At 41.3% G+C, this 25044-nt stretch overlaps 1 protein-coding gene across 1 annotated transcript in view; it reads left to right on the forward strand.

Moving 5' to 3' along the window:
* CDC73 (cell division cycle 73) overlaps positions 1–25044 on the forward strand; it is a 405302-nt gene that overhangs the window by 276538 nt on the left and 103720 nt on the right. The window contains exons 12-13 of the mRNA XM_029618749.1: positions 21123–21158; positions 21364–21451. Coding sequence (XP_029474609.1) covers positions 21123–21158; positions 21364–21451 — 124 coding nt within the window. The remainder of the gene's footprint in view (positions 1–21122; positions 21159–21363; positions 21452–25044) is intronic.

The raw sequence follows: 25044 nt of genomic DNA on the forward strand, positions 1-25044 counted from the left end.
AGTGATCATAATATGATCAAATTTGAATTATTGACTGGAAGGGGGACAGTAAGTAAATTCACGACTCTTAGCACTAAACTTTCAAAAAGGAAACTGAGAAAATGAGAAAAATAGTTAGAAAAGAAACTGAAAGGTGCAGTTACAAAGGTAAAAAGTGTGCAACAGGCGTGGACATTGTTAAAAAATACAATCCTAGACGCGCAGTCCAGATGTATTCCACACATTAAGAAAGGTGGAAAAAAGGCAAAACGATTACCGGCATGGTTAAAAGGTGAGGGTGAAAGGCTATTTTAGCCAAAAGATCTTTATTCAAAAATTAGAAGGATCCATCAGAAGAAAATAGGATAAAGCATAAGCGTTGGCAAGTTAAATGTAAGACATTGATAAGACAGGCTAAGAGAGAATTTGAAAAGAAGTTGGCCATAGAGGCAAAAACTCACAATAAAAAAAACTTTTTAAAATATATCCGAAGCAGAAAGCCTGTGAGGGAGTTGGTTAGACCGTTGGATGATTAAGGGGTTAAAGGCTTGAAGAGGTTAAAGGCTTGAAGAACTATTCCAACCCAAACACTCGAGACGACTCACTAGAGCCTCCAAGAATGGGACTCTTCATGTGCCTACCCTAAAACACGCTCACCTCACATCCACAAAGGAACGAGCTATTTCCATAGCTGGACCTACTCATTGGAACTCCCTACCCACTAACCTATGGCTCGAAACATGTCCCTCCAAATTCCGAGCTAACCTCAAGACCTGGCTATTCACCCAATAACCTCAGCTCTGCCTCCCTCCCTTCCTGACATGCCAGCCCTTTGATGTACTTTGTACATTTCTCTGTTACAACTTTGTTAGAAACTGGTCTGTGATTGTAATTGCAATTATAATTATTGTTGAGTATTTATTTGCCTTATTATTATTTAGTTGTTGATGTTGTTGACTGGTTCTCATATATCTTTCCCTTGCTAAGCTTACTGTTCCTATATATCCTATGTAGCCCCCATCCCTGTTCAATGTATTTTCCTCCTTGCTGTTACAATGTAAACCGATATGATGTCGCCACGAATATCGGTATAGAAAAGTTTAATTAATTAATTAAAGGGGCACTTAGAAAAAATAAGGCCATTGTTCTGGAGAAGGTTTTCATGGGTGATGATTCAGATGGACTGAACCAAATCTCGGTGAACCTGAAATATGTGGTAGGCCTGACCAAAAAACTGAAGAGTGGTAAAATTACCTGGACCAGATGGTATACACCCAGGGTTCTGAAAGAACTAAAAAATGAAGTTTCAGGGCCGCTTGCTTTTCCTTTCCTGGTTCCAAGCAGCGAGGGCCCTTTTTGAATTTCCCGCGATATCAGCCCAGGTCCGAGGACTCCAACGAGAGGAGGAGGGGCCGGAGGAGCGAATAAAAATCTGCCTCTGCCGGCGTATGATTGCCGCTTGCTTTTCCTTTCCGGGTTCCAAGCAGCGAGGGCCCTTTTTGAATTTCCCGCGATATCAGCCCAGGTCCGAGGACTCCAACGAGAGGAGGAGGGGCCGGAGGAGCGAATAAAAATCTGCCTACGCCGGCGCGACGCCGCCGGCACAACGGTTAAGCCGCGCGTGGTAAAGGGGCGTGCGACTTTGCCCGACTTAGCCCGGACTGGAGCCCGGCCTGGAGCAGATTGAGTAAAAACCTACTTGTAAGCGGTCAGATCGGGATCTGGGACAACAATTTGTGAGTAAACTTGCGGCTTAATTCTGAAAACATTCATAGTTATTGCTTTCTTTCATCACATTGCTATGCCTCATACGAAGAGGAAAGCAAAGTTGAGAAAGATGTCGTCAACTAATTTGTTACAGCCTGCTATTACAGACTGTTTTCAGATAAATCCCATGCAAACACCCGGAAGAGCCGCTAGTAGTCCAACCCAGGAGCAGGAGTTGGCTACTTTGGCATCAGAAATATCATTATCCCCGGGTGCCCCAGATACACCTACTCCTCCGTCTGCTAAGATTGATGTGGACTTAAATGTATTGCAAAGTCTGTTGGTTTCCCAGAGAGAAGTTGCGAAGGCGACAAAATTCTCGGAGGACTTAAAAGACTCTGGTCCCAGGGAAACTAAAGATATCATGAAGAATGCAGACCAAAATGATGAGGAACTGCAACAGCTAGGAGGAAATGATGTACAAATCTGTTTAGATGGTGGTGAAAATGTTTCTGTTATCCCAAAAAAGTTTTCAATTGAAGAATTGGGTTATATGATGATTACTATGCAAAAATCTATAAATAATCTAGTTAGTAACGTACAGGAGGCTTTAAAAAAGAATACCCAAATGCAGGAGAAAGACTCTTTAGAAAAGAATTTAAATAATATGGAGGTAAACTTGGGGGAAGTTCAATTAATTCAGTCTAATTTAATTAAAACAGAAGCTGAATATAAGATTAAGATTGAAATGATAGAAAATCAGATGAGGAAATTAAACCTCAGATTACTAAATTTCCCAAAGACCCATCTTGTAACACCTTTAGATCTTTTCAATAGTTATCTTAGGAATATCTTGAAATATACAGAGTCTAATTTACCCAAGTTGAATAGAATTTATTATTTACAACAAACAGCAGAGGAGGGAAAAAGTGATAAGGATGGAGAAATGTTACAAGACCTGAATTTGACGGATTTTTTTAGAAAAATCCTTTGAATCTAAAATCAGTACTACAGCAACGTTAATTGTACAATTTATAATTCAATCAGATAGAGATACAGTACTGAAGTTGCATTTCAAACATCAGAAGAGTAATTTTTATGGTCAATCCATAAGAATTTCCCCGGATATAGTTTATCCTACTCAATTAAGACGTAAGAACTTTATAACTATGCGATCTGAAGTGTTATCTCTAGGAGCACAATTCTATTTGAGATACCCCTGTAAATGTTTAATAAGACATGGTAATAATAGATATATTTTCACCCAGCCGGAACAACTAAGAACATATTTAGATACACATTCTTAATATGCTGTGCAATGTGGGAAAAGTTAGTTTTTGGTATGGGATAGATTAAGCAACAAGTTTATGTAAATTGGTAATTTTCTATGTTGTGATGCTCCAATTCTGTTGAAACCCAGTTTCCCAAACTTTTCTTGATTCAATTTCCTAAGTATAGGATAATAAGTAAGTGGGTAATTGTTTCTATGATATATATCTGTGAACCAGGATTGATGCACTTATGTATCTATTTTATGTATAACTTTGAATAATGCAATAAACATAAAATAAAATAAAAAAAAAAATGAAGTTTCAGAACTATCTACTGATTCACTAAAAAATGAAGTTTCAGAACTATCTACTGATTCACCTTTTTCCACATGTTTATTAATAGCTTCATAACAATGTAGCAGATTTGTGAGGCAAGACTTGGTTTGGGTAAATTCATGCTATGTTCCATTAAACCATGTCTTTCTATGTGCTCTGTAATTTTGATCTTTAGAATACCGTAGTTTCCACTATTTTTCCTGGCATTGAAGTCAGGCTCACTGGTCTATAGTGGTGTAGAGGGTAAGTCCATCTCTGTATAGCCTATAGTATGTTTCATGCAGGGTCTGCTTTAGATGAAGTCTACCCTAAGACCTCCCACTGCATCCTGGGTCCTCCATATGGTTTTAGCTCAGCTGATGAAAGCTCCTTTGAAGCCACTCTGCTCTTTTGACCTAAAGTACTTGATGTGAAAAGTCATATTTTTGGTGACAGTCACTTCAGCATGCAAGATCAGTGAGCTCCAGGCCTTAGTGGCTTATCCACTTTACACTGTTTTTTCACAATAGGGTGGTCTTGTGTACACATTCTAAGTTCCTGCCTAAGGTGGTGTCCAACTTCCATCTTAACCAAGATTTTTTTCCCAGGCCTCATTCACACCAAGGTGAACAAACCCTGCCCAGTTTGGACTGAGAGCCTTGGCCTTCTATCTGGAAGGGACAGAAGCCCATAAACAGTCCACTCTGCTTTTTGCTGCTTTTGACCAGAACATGCTAGGGATCGCCATTGCCAAGCAGACGCTTTCCAGTTGGCTAGCAGAATGCTTCTGTTATGGCCAAGCGGGATTGCATTGTGGAGACCATGTCAAGGCTCACTCTGTTTGAGCCATAGTAGCATCGGTGACCCACCTCCCAGCAGTTCCCATGGAGGAGATCTGCAAGGCTGTAACATGGAGTTCATCCACTCATTCACAACACATTACTGCTTGGCTGACATGACAGCAGGTTTGGCCAATCTGTCCTTCAGAATTTGAGGTTTAGAAACCAACTCTTTTCCCGCCTAGGTTACGTTATTTCTGTTCATGCTGCCCCCACTCCTGTTAACAAAATGTTTTTGTTATACCTGTTGGCACCTGTTTTGTTGGTCCCCTTTTATGTTGGGGGAGCTGCCTGTAGCTAGGGATTCACCCATGTGTGAGGACTACCATCCTGCCTGTCCTCTGAGAAAGTAGAGTTGCTTATCTATAACACGTGTTCTCCGAGGACACCTGTATATCAGTCCTCAAGAGACCCGCTCGCCTCCCTATGTAGTTGGATCTTCAGTTCATGGGTTTTTATTCTTGAATTCTGTTATAAGACTGAAGGGGACCCTGCATGGCTGTGTGGTATAATGCATGCTTAAGCATGCTCAGAGATGCTCAGTCAAAGTTCTAGAAACTTTGACATAAGTTCTATGCTGGACTCCATCATATGTTACCCATATGTAAGGACTGACATCCTGCTGTGCAACTTGCCTCAGTTACTTTGTCATGTTAAGCATTCATATATTTTATTTATTTTTATTTTTTTACTGCTCTCAGCATTTTAATCCTCTAATTTTCCTTTTAGTAGCAACATTGTGTCTCTTTGATTTTCTTTCAGGTTCCTTAGGTTTTCACAGCTTTCAAAGTTTGAGATTTTATTTTTCTGTCTGCCAACAGTCCTTGTGGCCTCTAATGGGCTCTCCTGACCACAGAACCCTTTTTTTTGTTTTTCTTCATCGTATCTTTCTCTCACGGTTGCATATTTTTTATTTTGCATTGTCAATTTTTCAGACAGTTTCAAAGAAGGCCAGTGACTTCAAGAAGTACCCTGACAGCTATCGGACGATGTCCATTACCAGCCATTATAAGACTTGCTACAAATGTCTTGTCAAGGATCTTGATATGTTTCACTGTAGCATCTGCTCTAGGATGTTGCCAAGGGCTGTCAGATTCTGACAGATAACATTACAGCTCATCTGCAAGATGTTAAGAGGTCTGGCTCCACTGAGCCAATAGTGAAAGTACTGATAAATCATAAGAACTACGGAGCTACACAAACTGCTGGACACTCAAAGCTGCAGAGGAAGGCTTTAACCCCTAAGACACCAAAACCTGTGGATATGTCTAAGATCCCTTTTCCTGTCCTACACAAAAATTGCTAGACTACCTTCTTAGTTCATTCTGCTAGGGAATGTCTTGGTGCATTTGGCATTTAATTTTTATTCAATCCTTAGTTGCAAAATTTATGAAGGCTTTTCTTCAGTTGAAGCTTCCCATTAAGCTATCTGCAGTATAATGGGACCTTAACGTGATATTAGCTGATTAAAGCTACTTTTGATCCTCAAGCTTTCTGTGGGTTAAGTACCTGATCTAGAAGGTCTTTTATGGTGATGGTCACTTCAACCTGCAGAATGGGTGAGCTTCAGGCTCCAGTGACTTATCCACTGGAATTTGTTTCCAGAGGATGTGGTGAAAGCTATTAGCTGCATTTAAAAAGAAAAAGACCGTTTGGACAAGATCCTGGAGGAAAAGTCCATAATCAATTGTTAAGATGTACTTGGAAACATCCACTGCTTATCCCTGGGATAAGCAGCATGGAATCTATCTACCATTTGGGATCCTGCCAGTCCTGGATTGGCCACTGTTGGAAACAGGACACTGGATTTGGTGGACCTTTTGATCTGACCCAGTATGGCAAATATATTCTTATGTACCTTTTCCTTATAATAGTGTAGTGGTAGGCACACATCCTAAGGTCTTGCTGAAGGTTGTGACATCACCATAATTAGTCATTATTCCACTCTTTTGCCAAGGCCACTTTCCAATAAAAGTGAACAAGCCTTGCATGCTTAAGAATGCAACAAGAGCCATCAACTTTCTGGAGCAAACTAAAGACCTTAAGTCCACTCAGCTTTTGGGTGTTCCTTTTTCATTTGCCCCAACAAACCTGAGATTGCCGTATCGAAGAAAGCATTATCTAATTGGATCGCAGATTGTATGTTCACATATGCCCTTTTGGTTGACCTTAGCAAGGTATGTCAAAGTCTAGAATGTGAGGTCCATGGCTGGGTGAGTAGCCCACTTTGAATTTATTTATGTATTTAAAAGTTTATTTATGTATTTATAAGTTTCTTATACAGTTTACAAACTAAAATCACATAAAATCAATGTGCAAACATAAAAATGAGAGTAAAAAATAAACACTAAAAAAATACACACTAATAAAACCACTAGAGTTAGGTTGTAAGTCAACAAAACAGTACAAAAGTAAACATAACATGAATATGGGAAATTGGTGGTCTTAGAGTATTGTTAATCTGAATTAATCTCAGCAGGAGAGATTTGCAATGCTAGGGAAGCTTATAGAAAATACTGTTCATATTTTGTTTGAAAAATGTGCTTGATTAATTTTATTTATTAAAAATGTCTATGCGGGTTTACAAAGTTTTATAATATAGAATAAAACAAAAAGACCAATACAGACAATATAAAAACACAACCTAAAATTATTTGTTTTGTTACAATATTTTTTATAAAAGGCCTAAACAAAAAACATATAATACATTCAACACCCTGTTTTGGGGTTTTTTTTACTCAACCTCTCAATACTTATCACCATATAGTGCTTGTTTCACAAGTTACTGTTGCCTTCTTTAAATATTTGTTGAAAGAGCCATGCCTTGACTTTTTTTCTGAACGATATTATGTTTGTTTCTAATCATATTTCAACTAGTAATTTATTCCAGGGTTTTGGGGCAGCAAGTGACAAAGCTCTTTCTCTCACTGATGTTAATTTCATTACATTTGGGATTTAGACTCAGAATACTGAGCTTACAATATTGGTTCTTGTAGATGACTTATGTGCACTAGGAAAATGCAGAAATTTAAAAAATTCTTTATTTTGCTGCTGCCTTCTTTAACCCTGATCATGTAATTTTATTAGATCTTGTTCAACTGGGCATTTGTAAGTTAGCGCGTAATTGTTTGCCTTTTTTTTTTTTTTTTTTTTTTAAATCCATCAATTCTTGGAGGATATTTAGTAACCATTTGTCTCTCCCTTATCAGTCACAATATGGTGGCTCCTAAGTTCCATCCTATTATCTACCCTTTTTAATGTATATGTTTTACAATTTGGCTATGTTGATATTGTTGCCAATGATTTGGTGGTACCTCTGGGCACAAACCATGAAAAGATAACGGCAAGACTGAATTTTTGCACTGATGAGGTTTCTGGTGATCTGTAACAAATGTTTAAAAAAATGTATATTACCTATTGTTACACTTTAAAATAGATTACATTCATGCACTGTAGGTATTTCCCTATCCCCAGAGGGCTTACAGTCTAAGGGCCTGATATACTAAGTTTTTTTTTCCCCATAGAGACAGAATGGGAGAAAATGTTTCATAAATCAGGCCCTAGTTTGTACCTGAGCCAATGGAGGGTGAAGTGACATGTGAAAGGTCACAAGGAACGGCAGAAGGATTTGAACACTGGCTTCCTTGTTTTGTAGCCTGCTGCTCTAACCACAAAGCAGCTACTCCACTGAATCTGAGTAATTCGGGGGTACTTTGGATCATAAACCATCAATTCACTTTTCCCTTAGTTTTTATGAATGGAGCCTTCCTGGCCATTAAATCTGAAGTCATGAGCCTAGACTTGGTCCTAGATGCTGCTTTCAACCTAGAGGTACAGGTGGTTACTGTGGCTAAGAGGACTTTGACAATTGCATTTTATGAATAGAACCCAAGAGAAAGGGTATGTGATACTTGGACTTGATGCTCACAAATAGGGATAATGTCTCAAATGTCAGAGTAGGTGCTCACCTAAGCACCAGTGTTGGTAAACAGGATACAAAGAAGACACACAAAAACCTGAGTTTTGAATTTCACAACTACAAACTTTGACAAAATGGGAATCCTCCTAGAGGAAGAACTAGAAGACTGGGAGAAAATGGGTGATGTGGAACAGCAGTGGGCTAAACTGAAAGCAGCTATTACAAAAGCAACAAATCTATATGTTAAAAAAAAAAAGTAAACAAAAATAAGAGGAAAAAGAAACAGATCTGGTTTTCAAAGGAAGTGGCTGACAAAATAAAGGCAAAAAGAACAGTGTTCAAGAAATATAAAGGATCCCAAAAAGAACAGCACAGGGAAGAATATCTGGTGAAACTGAGGGAGACAAAAGAAATCAGGAAAGCAAAAGGTCGTGGAAACAAGGATTGCCAAAGAGGGAGCCAGTTAGACCATTAGATGATCGAGGGGTTAAAGGGGCAATAAGAGAAGATAAGGCCATCACGGAAAGATTACATGATTTTTTTGCTTCAGTGTTTACTGAAGAGGATGTTGGTGAGATACACGTATCGGAGAAGGTTTTCATGGGGGGTGATTCAGATGGATTGAACCATATGGTGAACCTAGAAGATGTGGTAGGCCTGATTGACAAACTGAAGAGTAGTAAATCACCTGGACCAGATGGTATACACCCCAGGATTCTGAAGGAACTAAAAAATGAACTTTCAGACCTATTAGTAAAAACTTGTAACCTATCATTAAAATCATCCATTGTACCTGAAGACTGGAGGGTGGCTAATGTAACCCCAATATTTAAAAAAGGCTCCAGGGGCGATCCAGGAAACTACAGACTGGTTAGCCTGACTTCAGTGCCAGGAAAAATAGTGGAAAGTGTTCTAAATATCAAAATCACAGAACATATAGAAAGACATGGTTTAATGGAACAAAGTCAGCATGGCTTTTACCGAAGTCATGTCTTGCCTCACAAAACTGCTTCACTTTTTTTGAAGGTGTTAATAAACCATGTAGATAAAGGTGAACCAGTAGATGTAGTATATTTGAATTTTCAGAAGGCGTTTGACAAAGTTCCTCATGAGAAGCTTCTAGGGAAAAGTAAAAAAGTCATGGGATAGGTGGTGGTGATCTTTCGTGGATCACAAACTGGCTAAAAGACAGGGAAACAGAGTAGGATTAAATAAACAATTTTCTCAGTGGAAGGGAGTGGGCTGTGGAGTGCCTCAGGGATCTGTATTGGGACCAGTACTTTTCAATATATTTATAAATGATCTGGAAAGAAATGACAAGTGAGGTAATCAAATTTGCATATAATACAAAATTGTTCAGAGTAGTTAAATCACAAGCAGATTGTGATAAATTGCAGGAAGACCTGTGAGACTGGAAAATTGGGCATCCAAATGGCTGATGAAATTTAATGTGGATAAGTGCAAAGGTGATGCATATAGGGAAAAAGTAACCCATGTTTATAATTACACAATGTTAAGTTCCATATTAGGAGCTACCACCCAAGAAAGAGATCTAGGCGTCATAGTGGATAACACATTGAAATCATCGGTTCAGTGTGCTGTGGCAGTCAAAAAAGCAAACAATGTTGGGAATTATTAGGGAATGGTGAATAAAACGGAAAATGTCATAATGCCTTTGTATCACTCCATGGTGAGACCGCACCTTGAATACTGTGTACAATTCTGGTCGCCGCATCTCAAAAAAGATATAGTTGCAATGGGGAAGGTACAGAGAAGGGCGACCAAAATGATAAAGGGAATAGAACAGCTCCCCTATGAGAAAAGACTAAAGAGGTTAGGACTTTTCAGCTTGGAGAAGAGATGGCTGAAGGGGGATATGATAGAGGTGTTTAAGATCATGAGAGGTCTAGAATGGCTTAATGTGAATCAGTTATTTACTCTTTCAGATAATAGACTAAGGGGCACGCCTTGAAGTTAGCATATGGCACATTTAAAACTAATCGGAGAATGTTTTTTCACTCAACACACAATTAAACTCTGGAATTTGTTGCCAGAGGATGTGGTTAGTGCATTTAGTGTAGCTGTGTTTAAAAAAGGATTGGATAAGTTCTTGGAGAAGTCCATTACCTGCTTTTAAGTTCACTTAGAGAATAGCCACTGCCATTAGCAATGGTAACATGGAATAGACTTAGTTTTTGGATACTTGCCAGGTTCTTATGGCCTGGATTGGCCACTGTTGGAAACAGGATGCTGGGCTTGATGGACCCTTGGTCTGACCCAGAATGGCATGTTCTTATATTATTATGAGGTGACAAAATATTTTTCAGATATCAGAGAAAGAAGGAAGGTACAAAGTGATAGTGAAATTGAAAGGTGACGAGGGAACAATGTGTGGAGAGAGAGAGGACCAAGATATGGCAGAAAATATTAAACAAATTCTTCAGATTGGTGTTCACTAAAGAAGACCTTGGAGAAGGATTATTGCTGGTAGACAAGATCAAGATGGGAGGGGTAGATGAAACTCCTTTATGGAACAGAATATATGGGAAAAGCTAGGCAAACTGAAAGAGGGACAAGGTCATGGGGCCCGGATGAGGTACATCCCAGGATTACTGAGGGCAGCTCAGACATGTGCTGGCAGGGTCCCCACTAAAAGATCTTTTCAATAGATCACTGGAAATGGGGAGTGGTGCCACGAAATTGGAGAAAGAGCATGGTGGTCCCACTTCACAAAAGTGGTTAGCAGAAAGAAGGCTGGAATTTACAGGGCTGGTTGGCATCACCAATCGGATGGTGGGAAAACTAATGGAGAACTGGCTGAAGGAAAGGATAATGAAACTATCTACAATTCTGGTGGGTTGCTGGACCCGATGGTCGGTAACATGGATTCACCAGGGGAAGGACCCTGTCAGACAAATGTTTGATTATTTGATTGGGTGGACTAGAGAATGGATCAAGAAAGTGCACTCGATGTGATCCACTTGGATTTCAGCAAAGCTTTTGATGTCCTGCATAGGAGGCTTGTGACTAAAATGAGAGACTTGGGAGTGAGTGCCAAGGGGTGGGGTGTGGATTACAAACTGGTTGACCAATAGGAGACAGCATGTAATATAAATGGAACCTACTCTGAAGAGAGCTGTGTTATGCAGAGTGCCACAGGGATCGGTGTGTGGGAAACGGTTTCTGTTCAATATCCTTTGAGTGAATTGCAGAAGGGGATAGAAGGTAAAGTTTGTCTATTTGCAGTTCACCACTACGATCTAACAACAGAGTGGACCAGACCTAAAGAAGTAGAGATGATTAAAGTGATTTAAGAGAAAGCTTGGAAACATGGTCAAAGATTTGTGATTCCGTGCCAAGAAGTGTAGAATCATACATCTGGGATGCGGTAATCCAAAAGAGCTGAATGTGATGGGGGATGAGACTGATGTGCACAGACTGAGAGGGATCTTGGGGTGATAGGATCTGAAGATGGTGAAGTAATGTGACAAGACGATAACTAAAGCCAGAAGAATGCTGGGCTGTATAGAGAGGAATAACCAGTAAGAAAAAGTTGGTGATAACACTTATACAGGTCCTTGGTATGGCCTCACCTGGAGTAGTATTGTGTTCAGTTCTGGAGCCCATATCTCAAAAAGGATAGAGACAGGATAGGATGGAGGTAATAGAGAAGGGTGATGAAAATGGTGTGGGGTCTGAGGAGAGGCTGAAAAATCTGAATATGTATACCCTGGAAGAAAGGAGGTGCAGGAGAGAGATGATAAAGACCTTTAGATACCTAAAAGGTTTCAGTGATATATGGACTTCAGACCTTTTCCATTGGAAAGAAAGCAATAGAATTAGGTGTCACAAAATGAAACTCCAGGGAGTACAACTCAGAACCAATGTCGGGAAATATTTCTTCACTGAGAGGGTGGTGGAGGCCTAGAATGCTCTTCCAGAAGAAGTGAAAACAGTCAAGGAATTCAAAAGGGCATGGGATAAATACTGTGGATCTCTAAAGACTAGAGAGCGGAAATAAGATAAGTGTACAAGAGCGTAACTTGCTGTTACAGTGGTTACTACCCTTAGCAGGCATGGAGATTACTACCCTTAACCAATATGCGTTGATGTTTTTAATGTAATTACAACATTGCTCCCTGCTTAGACAGAATTGGATTCAGAGAACCGAGGGCCCGACTTCCATGGTCTGGTATACTGTTATGTAGACATAAGGGAAAAAGCACAGGATTGCTTCTACGGCCAAGCCCTAAAAAAAACGAAGAAAACAATCAAGGGGATAACTTTCTGGTGCGGTGGTTACTACCCTTAACCAATAAGCCTTGATACTTTTGATGCATTCCAAAATTGCTCTCTGCTTCGAAGTAGGGGATTGGGGGTGAAAGGAAAGGAGGGAATTTGGATTTAGAGAGAACCAATGTGAGCCATGACTTTTTTTTACAGTCTGAGGGTACTGATGCTCAGACATTAAGGAAGAAACACAGGACAGCGTCTACGGCCAAGTCCAAAAGCAAAGCCCGTCAAGCAGCACAGGACTGATACAGGGGGGGTAACCTGCACGGCATGGTAGATGCCATGGGAAGCTTGCTGGGCAGACTGGTGGACCAGTGGTCCTTTTCTGCCGTCATTTCTATGTTTCTTTGTCTGTACCCTTTTCTCTTTCAAAATTTTGCTACATTAATTCAAGCATCTTTAGTAAACCAACTAGGTTACCTATAATTTGCTTTAATCTTGGGTAGTACCAAAGACTTCTCCACTGTCTTCGTACTGTTCAGAATAAGCTGCCTATCTCTTTCTCTCCAGCTTGTGTCAAAGGATCATATTCTTGTTTAGGTAACCTTCATTGGTTACCAGCATACATTAGAACAAAGTTAAAGCTTTAACAGTAATTAAGAGCCTGATTAATCTTGGGCCATTTGGATATTGAACTTAATGTGGAAATTTTTATATTTCTAAATTCAGGTTTTTATATTAGATCTAGTTATTTGACCTGTTTATTACTATTAATGCCTTTTTAAAATAAAAGGCTCTTACTTGATTTATACTGATTTTTGTTTATGATGTCTTATATTTATGTATATTTGTTTCAATGGTCTTAGCTTACTGTACTTCGCTTTGGGTATAGAAAAAGTGAGTTATAAAACAAATGTAACATGTGTTGGGAGGTTCAGTCCACCTCAAATCACTGCCTAGACACAGACTCCAACGCAACTGCAGGTTTGACCAGTCTATGCTTCAGAGTCTGAGAAGATTACAGCCCAGTTTGTCTCCCACCACTCCCCCCAAAAACCAGGCCTATCTTTTTATAATGTAGGTATTTTTTTCCCCCCAATAAATAAATAAGAAACAGGAATATTTTACCCAATAAAATCACATTTCTCTTGCCCATTGGCAGTGTTTGACAGTTGTCCCCTGTATTGATGACAGCCCTTAGCTGCGCGTCCCATTTGTCTCCAGAGAAAGCGTAATTGCTTCCTTCCAGTGCTGTCAAAAGGGTGGGCGGGCAGGGTGGACTGCTTAGGGGTGCCGAGCTGTGAGCACATGAGCCTGAAAAGAGAGGAGAGCACTAAAAGCAGCCCAAGCTTGAGGACACAGTTTTGTCCAGTATCCGGTGTTCTCTAAAGACACTGGAATCACAGTAACAGGTAAACTGTGCTATCCTTGCATAATAGTGCATGCAATTTTAGAGCTGCTAGTTTTTAGTTTGTCGTCCTCAGTTTGTGTTGATCTTTCTTGTAATTGTATAGAGAAAATCATATAAAGCATAATGTAATTGTTTAATCAGCTTTCAGCCGCAGCCTTGCTCTAAGATAAGGGAATCCAGACCAGTCAGGATTTCAGAACATCTGCAGGTAGTATTGAGATTTGTATAACGGGTGGGAGGTAGATATCCTGTAAACCTGGCTGGATGGGATCATGTGGAAAGTTCACGGGCCCGCTCTTCTAAGCTGGTGATAGGCAAAGAACTTGAGGATATACAGTTAAATAGGAAAAATGAAAATTAGAGATTGACTTTAACAAAAGACTAGTTAAGTATTGAAGAGAGAAATCAATGAAACTCAAATGGAGTTAGTTTTTTGGCTTATAATTAGTTTTTTTTAATTGTGCAAGGTTTTATAACCTAGATTTAACTTCTAATCAATAATATCTGTAATTGAAGTAATATATTTTTAAAATACCAAAACCGTTTTTTCTTTTAAATTTTACTACATAAATGGTGGTTAACGTATCTCTGAAAGGCCTGCAGTGTTTTGAGTTGGTCTGGAAGCTTTCATTATTTACGTTTTTATCTCCTACCTTTAAGTTTCACCCAAGGTAGGGTTCAGAATTGTCAAGAATTTGCCTGAACACTTGCCCCTTGCACTTGAACACACACACAGACTCACACCATAGCAGGTAGCTCCCTTAAGTTTCCTGTCCATTGAGGTCAGCAGAGCCCCAGGGGTGTGTGATGTACCTGATTCCAGAGACAAAGGGAAGATCACCACTGCTAATACAGCAACCCTTGCCTTCCAAAGGAATGGTGCTGAAGGTCCCAAGTCTTCTAAAATACTACACGTCAGCCCTATTGGCCAGCAAGGGTAGGTGCCTACAAGAAGTGGAGGATTAAAAAAACGCCAGACATGAAATAATTAAGCTGCAAGGGGTTAGTTCTGGGGTACACTTTTTATTTTCATGGTTTGAATATCTCCCTATAAAACCCTTTCATATAATATGAAAAAGGGGATGATAACAAACTTTAGTAGTACTTCCAGATTATATTTGTTTGTTCTTAACCCTGCTCTGTTCTAAATGAAGCACATTGCTAGTAATTAGCTGTAGGCATAGTCTGTTGTAAAGTGTTTTTAACATTGCCTGTTATAAGTAAGCTGCAGTAGTGGTGGTGCATTTGGCTTCCTTTTGCTTTTTCTGCTCGTGTTTCAGTGGTAAAGGTCACTGTCACATATGTCTCTCTAGGGCTGTTGAATAAAATTATGTCTGGAGCTGACAGGTAAAGATATGAAAAGGGTAAAACTGGCAAGAGCTGAAAGACAACTGGATAAACCACTGTCACCGCCATGCCTTTACTATTCAGTATGCTTTCCTACACGAAAACTGACACTGGTGCTTTCCCTATACAGAAAGATTGTGCTGATGTTGGCAACCGTATTGTAATATACAAAGAATGAAGCACACAAACCCTTATGTCAGAAGGAATCCTGCCTCTTGGAAAAGCATGCATGCTGCTTCCCCCCAGCTTTAAAATCATTTGATAGGAAGAGCAAGTTTGGGCTGGGGTATTTTAAATGCTCCTTTCTGTGTGCGTATCATTTTGGGCACAGTCTTTTTTTTTTTTTTTTTTAATATTCCACCTTTGAGACACTTCAAATTGAATTAAATGTAGGTAACTTAGGTGATATTTGGCTAAAAAATGTAAGTGCTTTATGTGCATCTTGTAGCTTGACCATCTGTTTTTCCCTGATGGTCACGCAAACATTTCACTAAAGGGTACTTAGTGGTGATAGACCTCACTGAAAAACTGCTGTAAAAATTATCCAGACTTAGCCATGTTTAAGTGTACTTGTTTAGTGCTGATGTATGGGATGAAAGACTCTTAAGAGACAGAAGTCAGTTTAAATAAAACAAATGAAGGCATCCGTAATTTTGAGGTGTTCCTCTGGTGTCTGACTCTCACTGGACTCTTAAGCTCAGCATACAAGCTGTCTGCTAGGATTTAATACACATCAAACTTTATCTCCAAGCCCCTTTTATCTTAATTTTCTGAGGACAGGTCATACAACTGGTTAATATCATAGGCATCTCTCAGAACATTGTGGAAGACTGTATAAAAGCTTAGAAGCCTTTCTAGGCATAGCACCCTCCTCCCCTTCTTTCTTTGTTAACCTTTTGGTCAGTTTTGTCAAGTTTCCAGCACTGGAAACATACCACTCAATGCCAAGGGTCTGACAAGGTCCTTCTGCAGTTTGTCTCAATCCATTCTTGGCATTGAGTAGTATGTTTCCAGTGCTGGAAACTCAAGAGAGCGCACAGATATTGATGGCATCTGTACTGACCTTGACTCAGTTGGCTTTGAAAAGGAAAGCCTCTCATTACTTGACACAGTTGGTATCCTGGGCCTCACTAATCATCTCCAGATCTTTCTGAGATCCTGGTTAGAAGGTTGATGCTCTTGTAGTTATTTCTGAGTCTGTGCCCTGGGATCTGTCGTATAGGAATGAAGGATCAGATTCTGAAGAGGATCCCTATAGTGGCTTCCCATGAGACCCCCCTCCTCTGCAGACAAGGACTGTTTTCTCCTGAAGACTTATCCTGCCCAGATTTTGTACAGGGAATGGCCAAAACAATTCCTTTTTAACTTGAAGGTCACGTATAAACCCAAGGCACTATTGTGCTTCAGGTACCTGTTTTGCCCCTAAGGAATTGGTGACCTTGTTTGTCCACCAGTTTCTTCAAGATGTTTAGAAGACAATGTGGGAAAACTGTGTTCTATGTTCTATCATTTGGGAAGAAGGTGGACACAATGTATTTCCAGAAAGTTCCCAGATTCAGGAGAGTCCAGTAATCACAGCAATCTGTGGTGGTCATATCCCCCTAGAAAAGGCCAGAGGACTAAGGTTCACTCCTCGGTACCCCTGGAGGGAGTCAGACTCTAGACCTTTTTCAGAAAAAGTTCTTTCAGAATGCTGCGTTTAGCTCCTGCATAGCATCCTACCAGATCTTCATGACTTGAGCATATGCACTTTTTCTGGAACAGGCAAAGACATTTTCAGTTTGTCCCTCCAGAGAACCTCTCTGCTGTTCATCTTCGAACAGCAGAGAGGAATATGTGCTCAGCTTCTACCTTTGAGACTGCATCGCGAGCATCTTTCTTGGCTATAGGTGTCCACAGACACTCATGGTTGTGAGCCTCATTGAAGATGTGTAGGATAGGCTTGCTGATGTGCCTATCAGTGGAGAATACCTCTTTTGGTATAAGTTGAAAAGTGGCAGATCTTATAAGACCACTGCTCAACACCTCACACCCTTCACCAGGAGAAAGTATGAGGGTGAATGGTTGATTTATCCTTCAAGAAAGATGTCTTTCTCGGTCCACTTGCCCCTGTAGCAGCAGGGCTCCATGTCTCATTCTCAAGATTGTAGACTCCAAGCCCCATTTCACAAGTCAGTTAAAACCTGGGTCAAGCGTTTTAACTGGATGCAGAGTTCATAGTCATTATTCCCATCCCTGTCCTGGAAGAACTACCTATAGTATGGAAGCTAAGATTTTACAGGAATTGTTGGCTTGATAACATCAGACAGTTCATTCTCCAGATCATTAAGGTCAGTTGGACTACATTTATTGAATATCCCACCATATTCTCCAAAGGCATTCTTAAGTATCATTTTTCATCATAAAATGCTGCATATGGATCTCTTCTCCCTTTTGCAGATAAGAATGGTCAAGCCTGTTCCACCACAGAAAAGTGGATGAGAATTCAAGTAGTTCCTGATAACCAAGAAAATTGGGAGTTTGTCCCATCCTAGACCAAATAATGGCCTTGAACAAATTTCTCATGAAAAAGAATTTGAGATTTGTCTAGGCTTTACAGTTGCCCCTCCTAAACAAGGGACATGGGCTATATTCGCTGGATCTCAAGCACATATACCCATGAAGAGAGACAGATCCCAGTCACAAGAATTCAGATTACTCATAAGGGGAGCACCACTTCCAGTGACTCATTTTGCCAGTCAACTAGTGCTGGCACCACAAGTGTTTATGAAATGTTTATTGTTGGTGCTTGCCTTCCTATGAAGACTGGGGATGCATATGTCACCTGTGTGGATAATGGATTGGTCAAGGGTATATATCCCTCCCCCTTTCCCCACCCCCTCTTACTATGTGCTTGGTTTTACTTCTTTATGTACTAAGGTCTAGCTTTTGGGTTATAATTAATTACCCTTATTTGCAATTGTTATTTGGGCCGGGTGAGAATGTTAATGTTTTTGGGTACTTATTTTATTGCTCTGTGTATATTGTCATCCTAGGTGTATAGGACTAACTGACCTACAGTCTTATGATTGGATCTAGGCTGTTTTTGCCCTGTAGCTTGGGTTCCTTTATATTAGATATTTTAGTAATATATTAAGTCTTAATGAGATGTTTTTCTGTGGGATATTCTATATTGTTATAGTGCTCCTTGAACCCTGAAATTCCTTGTAAAAACTGAATAGAAATGCCTTTCTAAACCTCAGGCCAAATCAGTTGAATTCTGCATAGCACTATTCAGTTACTGGGAATCTCTAGGTTTGTTTTTTAATTATCCAAAGTTCTCATTAAGGCAGTCATCTCAGTTGGATTTTTTTTAGAGGCTTTGCTAAACACATTTTGCAAAATCCTTTCTCCTTATCAACAGCATCATCAAGTTAATGACAGTGAAGGGAGTCATGTAAAGTCAGCAGGCATTAAATTAGGACATCTTGAGGATGTTGGACCACATGGCATCAGTATTTCATGGGACAAGCCCAATGGGCCTTAAAATCCCAGTGGAATCTGGCCACTTGCATCTTCAGGAAGACATCTGTGTCTTGGTTGCTCTTAAGAAAAAGCCACTACTTATTTCCAACTTTAGTAGCATGGGATCTGTTTAATATTTCGGTACATGCCATGTACTTGTAACCTGCATTGGCCACTGTTGGAAATAGGATGCTGGGATTGATTGACCCTTGGTCTTACCAAGTATGGCAACTTACGTTATGTTCTTATTCCAATTGGGTCTCTTTCAAAATATTCCTAACAAAATTATCCTAATAAATATTAATGCAGTTAAAGCCCTGTTTAAGCACCTAAACTTGCGTGTACTCAGAAGTTTGTATTTTGGGGGGTAGTTACTTTAGTTTTCAGAGTTGAACTCTAGCTCCTGGTGCCTTATCCACCGTATGCAAGATTTAATCACAAAGTTGAACAAGCTCTGCTCATTCTAGATTGTAAGAGAGCCACCTACCTGGAACAGATCAAAGCCATTAGCAAGTCAACTCAACTTTGTTTCTTTTGACCACCAGGCCTGTGATTGCTGTTGCCAAATATACATGTACAGGGGAGCTTTAAAAAAAAAAATGTTTTTTTTAAGTTTGGAGTGGGAGCTGCACTGGCCTTCTGCACCTGAAGGAGAGAGGCAGCAGCTGCAAGTTAAACCGTGATTTTTAGTAAGAGATTAGCAGCGCTGCTCAGTGTTCGGGAAAAGCCTGGAACATGAAAGGATGAAGCTGTTGCCTAGGAGACAAGGATGGCTTGGGCACTGTGAGCCCAGTGACATCAGAGAGGGGACACTGTGCCAGTTTAGAGTTTAGATTTTATTTAATTTATGTATCGCCTACCACAAAAGAGGACTAGGAGATGTACAAATAATAAAATGTAAAAACAGAATAAAACTTAAATTAATAAATTTAAAAAACCCCCAAATCATTAAATATTACAAGGTCAGCATAAAACTAAATAAAACAATACTAAAAACAATATAAGCAATAAGAAATTGAATCAGGGTTAAACATAAGCATAATTAAAAAGATAGGTTTTAATTAACTTTCTGAAATTCTTGATAGTCTGCCTAATTTTGAAGGGAAAAGAATCCCAGAGAGTAGGGCCTGCTATAGAGAGAGCGTATTCACGTGTGACATGGAGTCTGGTAAGCCTTGGGGATGGTACATCCACAAGTCCACGTTGTGACCAGCAAAGGGACCTTGTGGGTTGATAAAAGTGAAGCATGGCATTAGCCCAATTCTGTACATTAAAACATGTTTCTAAGATCAAGGTATGACCTCCATTCATGGCTTGAGTGAAATAATCAGGTTTCCATTCTCCATGGACAGATGATTAGGTGTTTAAACATGAAATCAAAATTGGCACAGTTGTTGACAGAACAATCAAGAACTTGGAGTGGAGACTGTGAATTGCATGAAGAGTCTTTGTATGCCATTGCCCTTATAAATTATACTGTATAGATAAATGGAGCGGCAGATTTGATGAGCATTAAATTAAACCCCCCAAAAATAAATAAAACTAGCATAATTGTGCTAAAGATTGAATAGCATTCATCATTTTCAATGTGTTTTGATAATTTTGTTTGCTTTCAGTTAATACTAATAGTCATGAACTGTCACCAATTTTCTTAATAAATCGCATACAGTTATAAAGTATTTAAATACCAGAAGTTATTTTCACTCTCTTGACAGTATGTCAGGGATAATTAGTACGAGTTCCTCTCATCCTTACAACAGTAAGCTGGATGGTGAATATTTATGATAGGGCTAGAATCTGCTTCTGCTTTAGTCATAAATAAACATGAAAGAATATATCAGAAATCAATTAAGGAAACCTTTCGTGCATGGAGCCAGCCAACTGATAGAAGTTGGGAAACAGTATTCATCATCTAGGTTGCTCAAATTTCAGATTTTGGCATGTGCTGTATGATGCAAATAATCTTGACCTGAACATTTTTAAATTGTTGGGTGCTGCAGAAATTTGTAACTAAAGGCCTGATTAATTTTAATGTGTCTCTTCTCTGGGCACCTTCACATTGTTATGTTTGCTCAAGTGTATTTTAGATTCTTGTTTACATTGAGTTTGCTGTTTTATAGGTTAGGTGAGTCAGATTACGCACTCCCAGTCTGGTGGCTTGCTAAAATCTGCTGGACTTAACTAAAACCTAAGGAAAAATCATAAATGGCTGGTAATTTTATGTCAGAATCAATGTATTTTCCAAGAAGAATCAGATCTACTTAATCCATTTATGTTGGTAAATAGTTTTAATCTGGATTAAGAAAGTTTCAGAATAAAGACAGCATTGCCTAGATAATAGCCTAGTATTTTGTTGACTAGTTCTGATTGTGTGCAAGGAATATATGTTATAGTGCACAAAGAAGCCTCATGATACCCCATGCAGTAATATGGTCTTCATGGTTTCTTTCGTGAAAGGACTAGAAGGTGCAAAGTTGTTTTTTTATTTTGTTTTCATTGCTTATGATCTCTTGTTTAAGTCCCATCAAGATATTCACTTCTAAAGAAAAATTTTTATAGTTTTAATTCTGAAGATTCTTTTTTTTTTTTTTTTCCAGTTTCTCAAGCAAGACCTCCTCCCAACCAAAAAAAAGGTGAGCCATTTATAGAAACATGATTAATTGCAAACCTCTATATGAAAATATGTCTTGTAATACTAGGAAGAAATTAGCTACTTGCCATTTTATGATTTCAAACGAATAAAGGTGTGCTGTGATCTCTTGATTGCAGTGTGTTGAAAGAATATTTCATACTTTGTACCTGTAAAACTATATATTTTGGTAATTTTTATATCTACAGGATCACGAACACCCATAATCATTATTCCTGCAGCTACCACCTCTTTAATAACCATGCTTAATTCAAAAGACCTTCTGCAAGATCTAAAGTAAGTAGTTGATGAATATATTCTTATTAAAAAAAAGTCTTCAGCTATAAAGGTATTGTAAAAGCATGGTAATTACCAACATTACTGAAACCTACAGTACTATCAAATTGAAAGTTAATTTTGGAAACACATTTTAAAGACTGTACAAGTTTTCTGGATAGAATAGTACAGCAGATGAAAGCATGGCATTTCATAGAAAAAGGTGGTATTCTATGGTCTTCAGAAGAATGAAATTCAAGAAGCAAGCCAAAATAGCTTAAAAAGTGTTCAATTTTTACTTTCTTTCCTCAAGTGATGTATGTTAACTGTTGTAAGTGAGAACTGATCAGGAAGTTCCAGGACCTTAATGGTAGTCTGTTACAGGGAGTGCTTTGCTAGTCAAACTGAGTTTTTATAAGGAATTATACTCAACAAGGTGTCCAGTGATGGACATGGATTGTGAGATAGCCTGCCTCTTATCCTCATGACTCATGGAGACTGCCTATGTCATTGTTATCTGATATTTTCCTAGCGTGTAGCAGATGGACTCAAAACAAGTGAGATATAGTGTGCTCGTGCTAGCAGTTGGAGACGGATCTGACGTCAGCACGGGTACATATACCCCCACAGGAAGTGTAGCAATTCAGTAATTTCCGTCTCCAAAGCAGTTTGGAGCTCCCTCACGCTCGCTGAGCGTGTTCCAAATTCTACACGACTAAATTCATAGAAGAAACCTACCTGAAGACGAGCCCCGCACTCCTGCGGTGATACAAGTCAGTCCCTCCCCCAGTTGAGTTTCCCGAGGCGATTTCCGTGGTCCCTCGGAGGTCCGGTGGCCGGCTCGCGGCAGGGACCTAGCCCCCGAGTGAGAAGGGCTTGGGCGCGGCATAGAGGCAGCCTCGGTCCCGGCGTGGACTTGGCCCCCAAACGAGACGAGTTCGGGTGCGGCCAAGAGGCAGCGGGTGCACTTCCTCGAGCGCAGCGGTGACGGTACTTACCCTCTCCCCCCGCAGCTGGAGACCGCCCGGGTCGCAACCGGGAAGCACCGAAGACAAGGTAAGGCATACATCTTTACTTGGTCTCCGAGGAAGTGAGGCTTTGCAGAGTCTGCCTAGGTGGCAATCCGCCACAGAGGTCGCCATTTTTCTGCCTGGTTTGTTAGGCGCACGCTGTTAGGCGCACGGTGTAAAGCGCATGTTTATAGGCACCCGCTGATAAGCGTCCGTTCCTAGACGCACATGGAGAGTAAGAGAGCCCAGGCATCAGCGGAGCTGGCCCCTCCAACATCAGGCATGAGCCTCTGCTCAGCATGCAAACTCAGAGCTACACAGAGCGAGGAAGCAGACTCCCTATGTACCCAATGTGAAGAGGCCAGGACCGGTCACAGCCCAGCATACTTGCCAGTTCCTCAGGGAACACCCCGGACCTTGCCGGCAGTAGTGAGCAGCCGGGGATCGCGAGGGACCTGGTACCCCTCAGACCAGATCCTGCTTCGCTCTCCTGGGTGGAATTATTCAAGGGGATTCATGCCTTAGTTTCAATGCAGGTTGCTCCCCGAGCAGGTCCATACATACCGGATGATCCGGCCCCTGGACCCTCAAGGCCTAGGCACGGCCACGCGCCACCCGGGACCCCCACTTATGGGGATTCAGATTGCCCTGAGGAAGACGAGTCCCCCAAGGAGGGAGAACTTCCCTCGGGGGTTGAACCATATCGGACCATGAGGCGCTTCTTCTTGAGAGGGGATCTCCCAGGCCTGATCTCTCAATTCCTGTTGGAACTGGCTCTTCCAGGCCATGATGCCCCAGAGGAACCGAGAATGAACCCCCTGCTAGAGGGCCTGCGCCAAACGTCTCACCATTTTCCCCTCCTACAAGTAGCTCAGGAGTTAATCGATCTGGAATGGAATACGCCGGAGGCCTCATTCAAAGGGGGTCGGGCCTTGGCTGGCATGTATCCTTTAGACCCGGCAACCAAGGAGAAGCTGGCGTACCCCCAGGTAAACGCCATGGTTAGCGCAATTGTGAAGCGCACCACCATTCCGGTGGAGGGGGGGACGGCCCTCAAGGATACACATGACCGGCGCATGGACACCATTCTGAAACAAGCCTTTGAGGTGGCAGCCATGTCCCTATGGATTGCGACCTGCTGCACCGTGGTGACACGTTCCTGTTTATCACAGGCTAGGAGCAACACCCCAGGAGAAGAAATGGAATCACTCTCATTCCTCACTGATGCAGCCTCCGACCTAGTCCATACGGCAGCCAAGGGAGTGTCATCCTCAGTGGAGGCCAGGAGACAGCTCTGGCTACGTAATTGGTCGGCCAACTCCTCCAAGACGTGCCTCACGAGAATGCCCTTTGAGGGATCCCTCCTGTTCGACAGTGACCTTGAGAAACTGGCCAATAAATGGGGCGCCTCTCCATTACCCCGTCTACCAGAAGACCGGTCAAGGAGGAACCAGCGCCCCTTCCCCAGACCATCCAGAGGTAGAAACTCTCAGCGCTTCCACCCTTACTGGACTCGCTACCAAGCACCTCGTTCGCAGGCCAGGAACCAGTCCTTTCGGCCTAAGCACAACAAGAGGGGAACCGGCTCAGGTTCGGGTCCCGGCCATACCCCACAATGACAATCAGCCGACCCATCCGGGGGTCGCAGCCATAGGGGGCAGGCTGTCCCTCTTCTACCGCAGGTGGGTCGAGATTACCTCGGATCAGTGGGTCCTCGCCATCATCTGAGAGGGGTATTACCTGGATTTTCTTCGGCTTCCACCAGACAGGTTTGTGGAATCTCCTTGTTCGCCCATCAAGAGGACGGCCCTAAACGTCACTTTGCGGAGGCTCCTGTCCCTAGAGGCCATAATCCCAGAGCCTACAAGGGAGATGAATTCTGGGCATTATTCCATTTATTTCATCGTGCCCAAGAAGGAGGGCACTTTCCGGCCCGTCCTGGACCTCAAGTCAGTCAACCGATCCCTACGGGTCCCCAGCTTTCGCATGGAAACTCTGAGGTCTGTCAAAAATTCAGTACAGCCAGGGGAGTTTCTCACATCCCTAGATCTGTCGGAAGCCTACCTGCATATCCCAATCCATCGGGATCATCAGCGCTATTTACACTTCCTGTTCCGAGCTTTACCCTTCGGGTTAGCCACCGCGCCGCGGACCTTTACCAAGGTCATAATAGTAGTGGCAGCGTCCCTCAGGAAGGAGGGAATCCTCGTCCATCCCTACCTGGACGATTGGCTGATCCGGGCGAAGTCAGCAGAGGAGAGCCGCCAGGCAACCAACAGAGTTATAGCTCTTCTGGAAAGCCTAGGATGGGTTGTAAACTTGAACAAGAGTTCCCTACAGCCTTCTCAGTCGCTGGAATACCTAGGAGTCCGATTCAACACCCAGGAAGACAAGGTCAGCCTGACCTCCAAGAGAAGATCAAAGCTCCGGAATCGTCTAAAAGCCCTGCTGAGCGCCACCCAGCCCACAGCTTGGGATTACTTACAGGTCCTCGGCCTTATGGCATCCACTCTGGAAGTGATACCATGGGCATGGGCTCATATGAGACCATTACAACGCGCCCTCCTATCTCGGTGGAGCCCACGATCACAGAACTACACCACA

This window comes from Rhinatrema bivittatum, chromosome 10 (genome assembly GCF_901001135.1).
Source record: "Rhinatrema bivittatum chromosome 10, aRhiBiv1.1, whole genome shotgun sequence".
Taxonomy (NCBI): Eukaryota; Metazoa; Chordata; class Amphibia; order Gymnophiona; family Rhinatrematidae; genus Rhinatrema; species Rhinatrema bivittatum.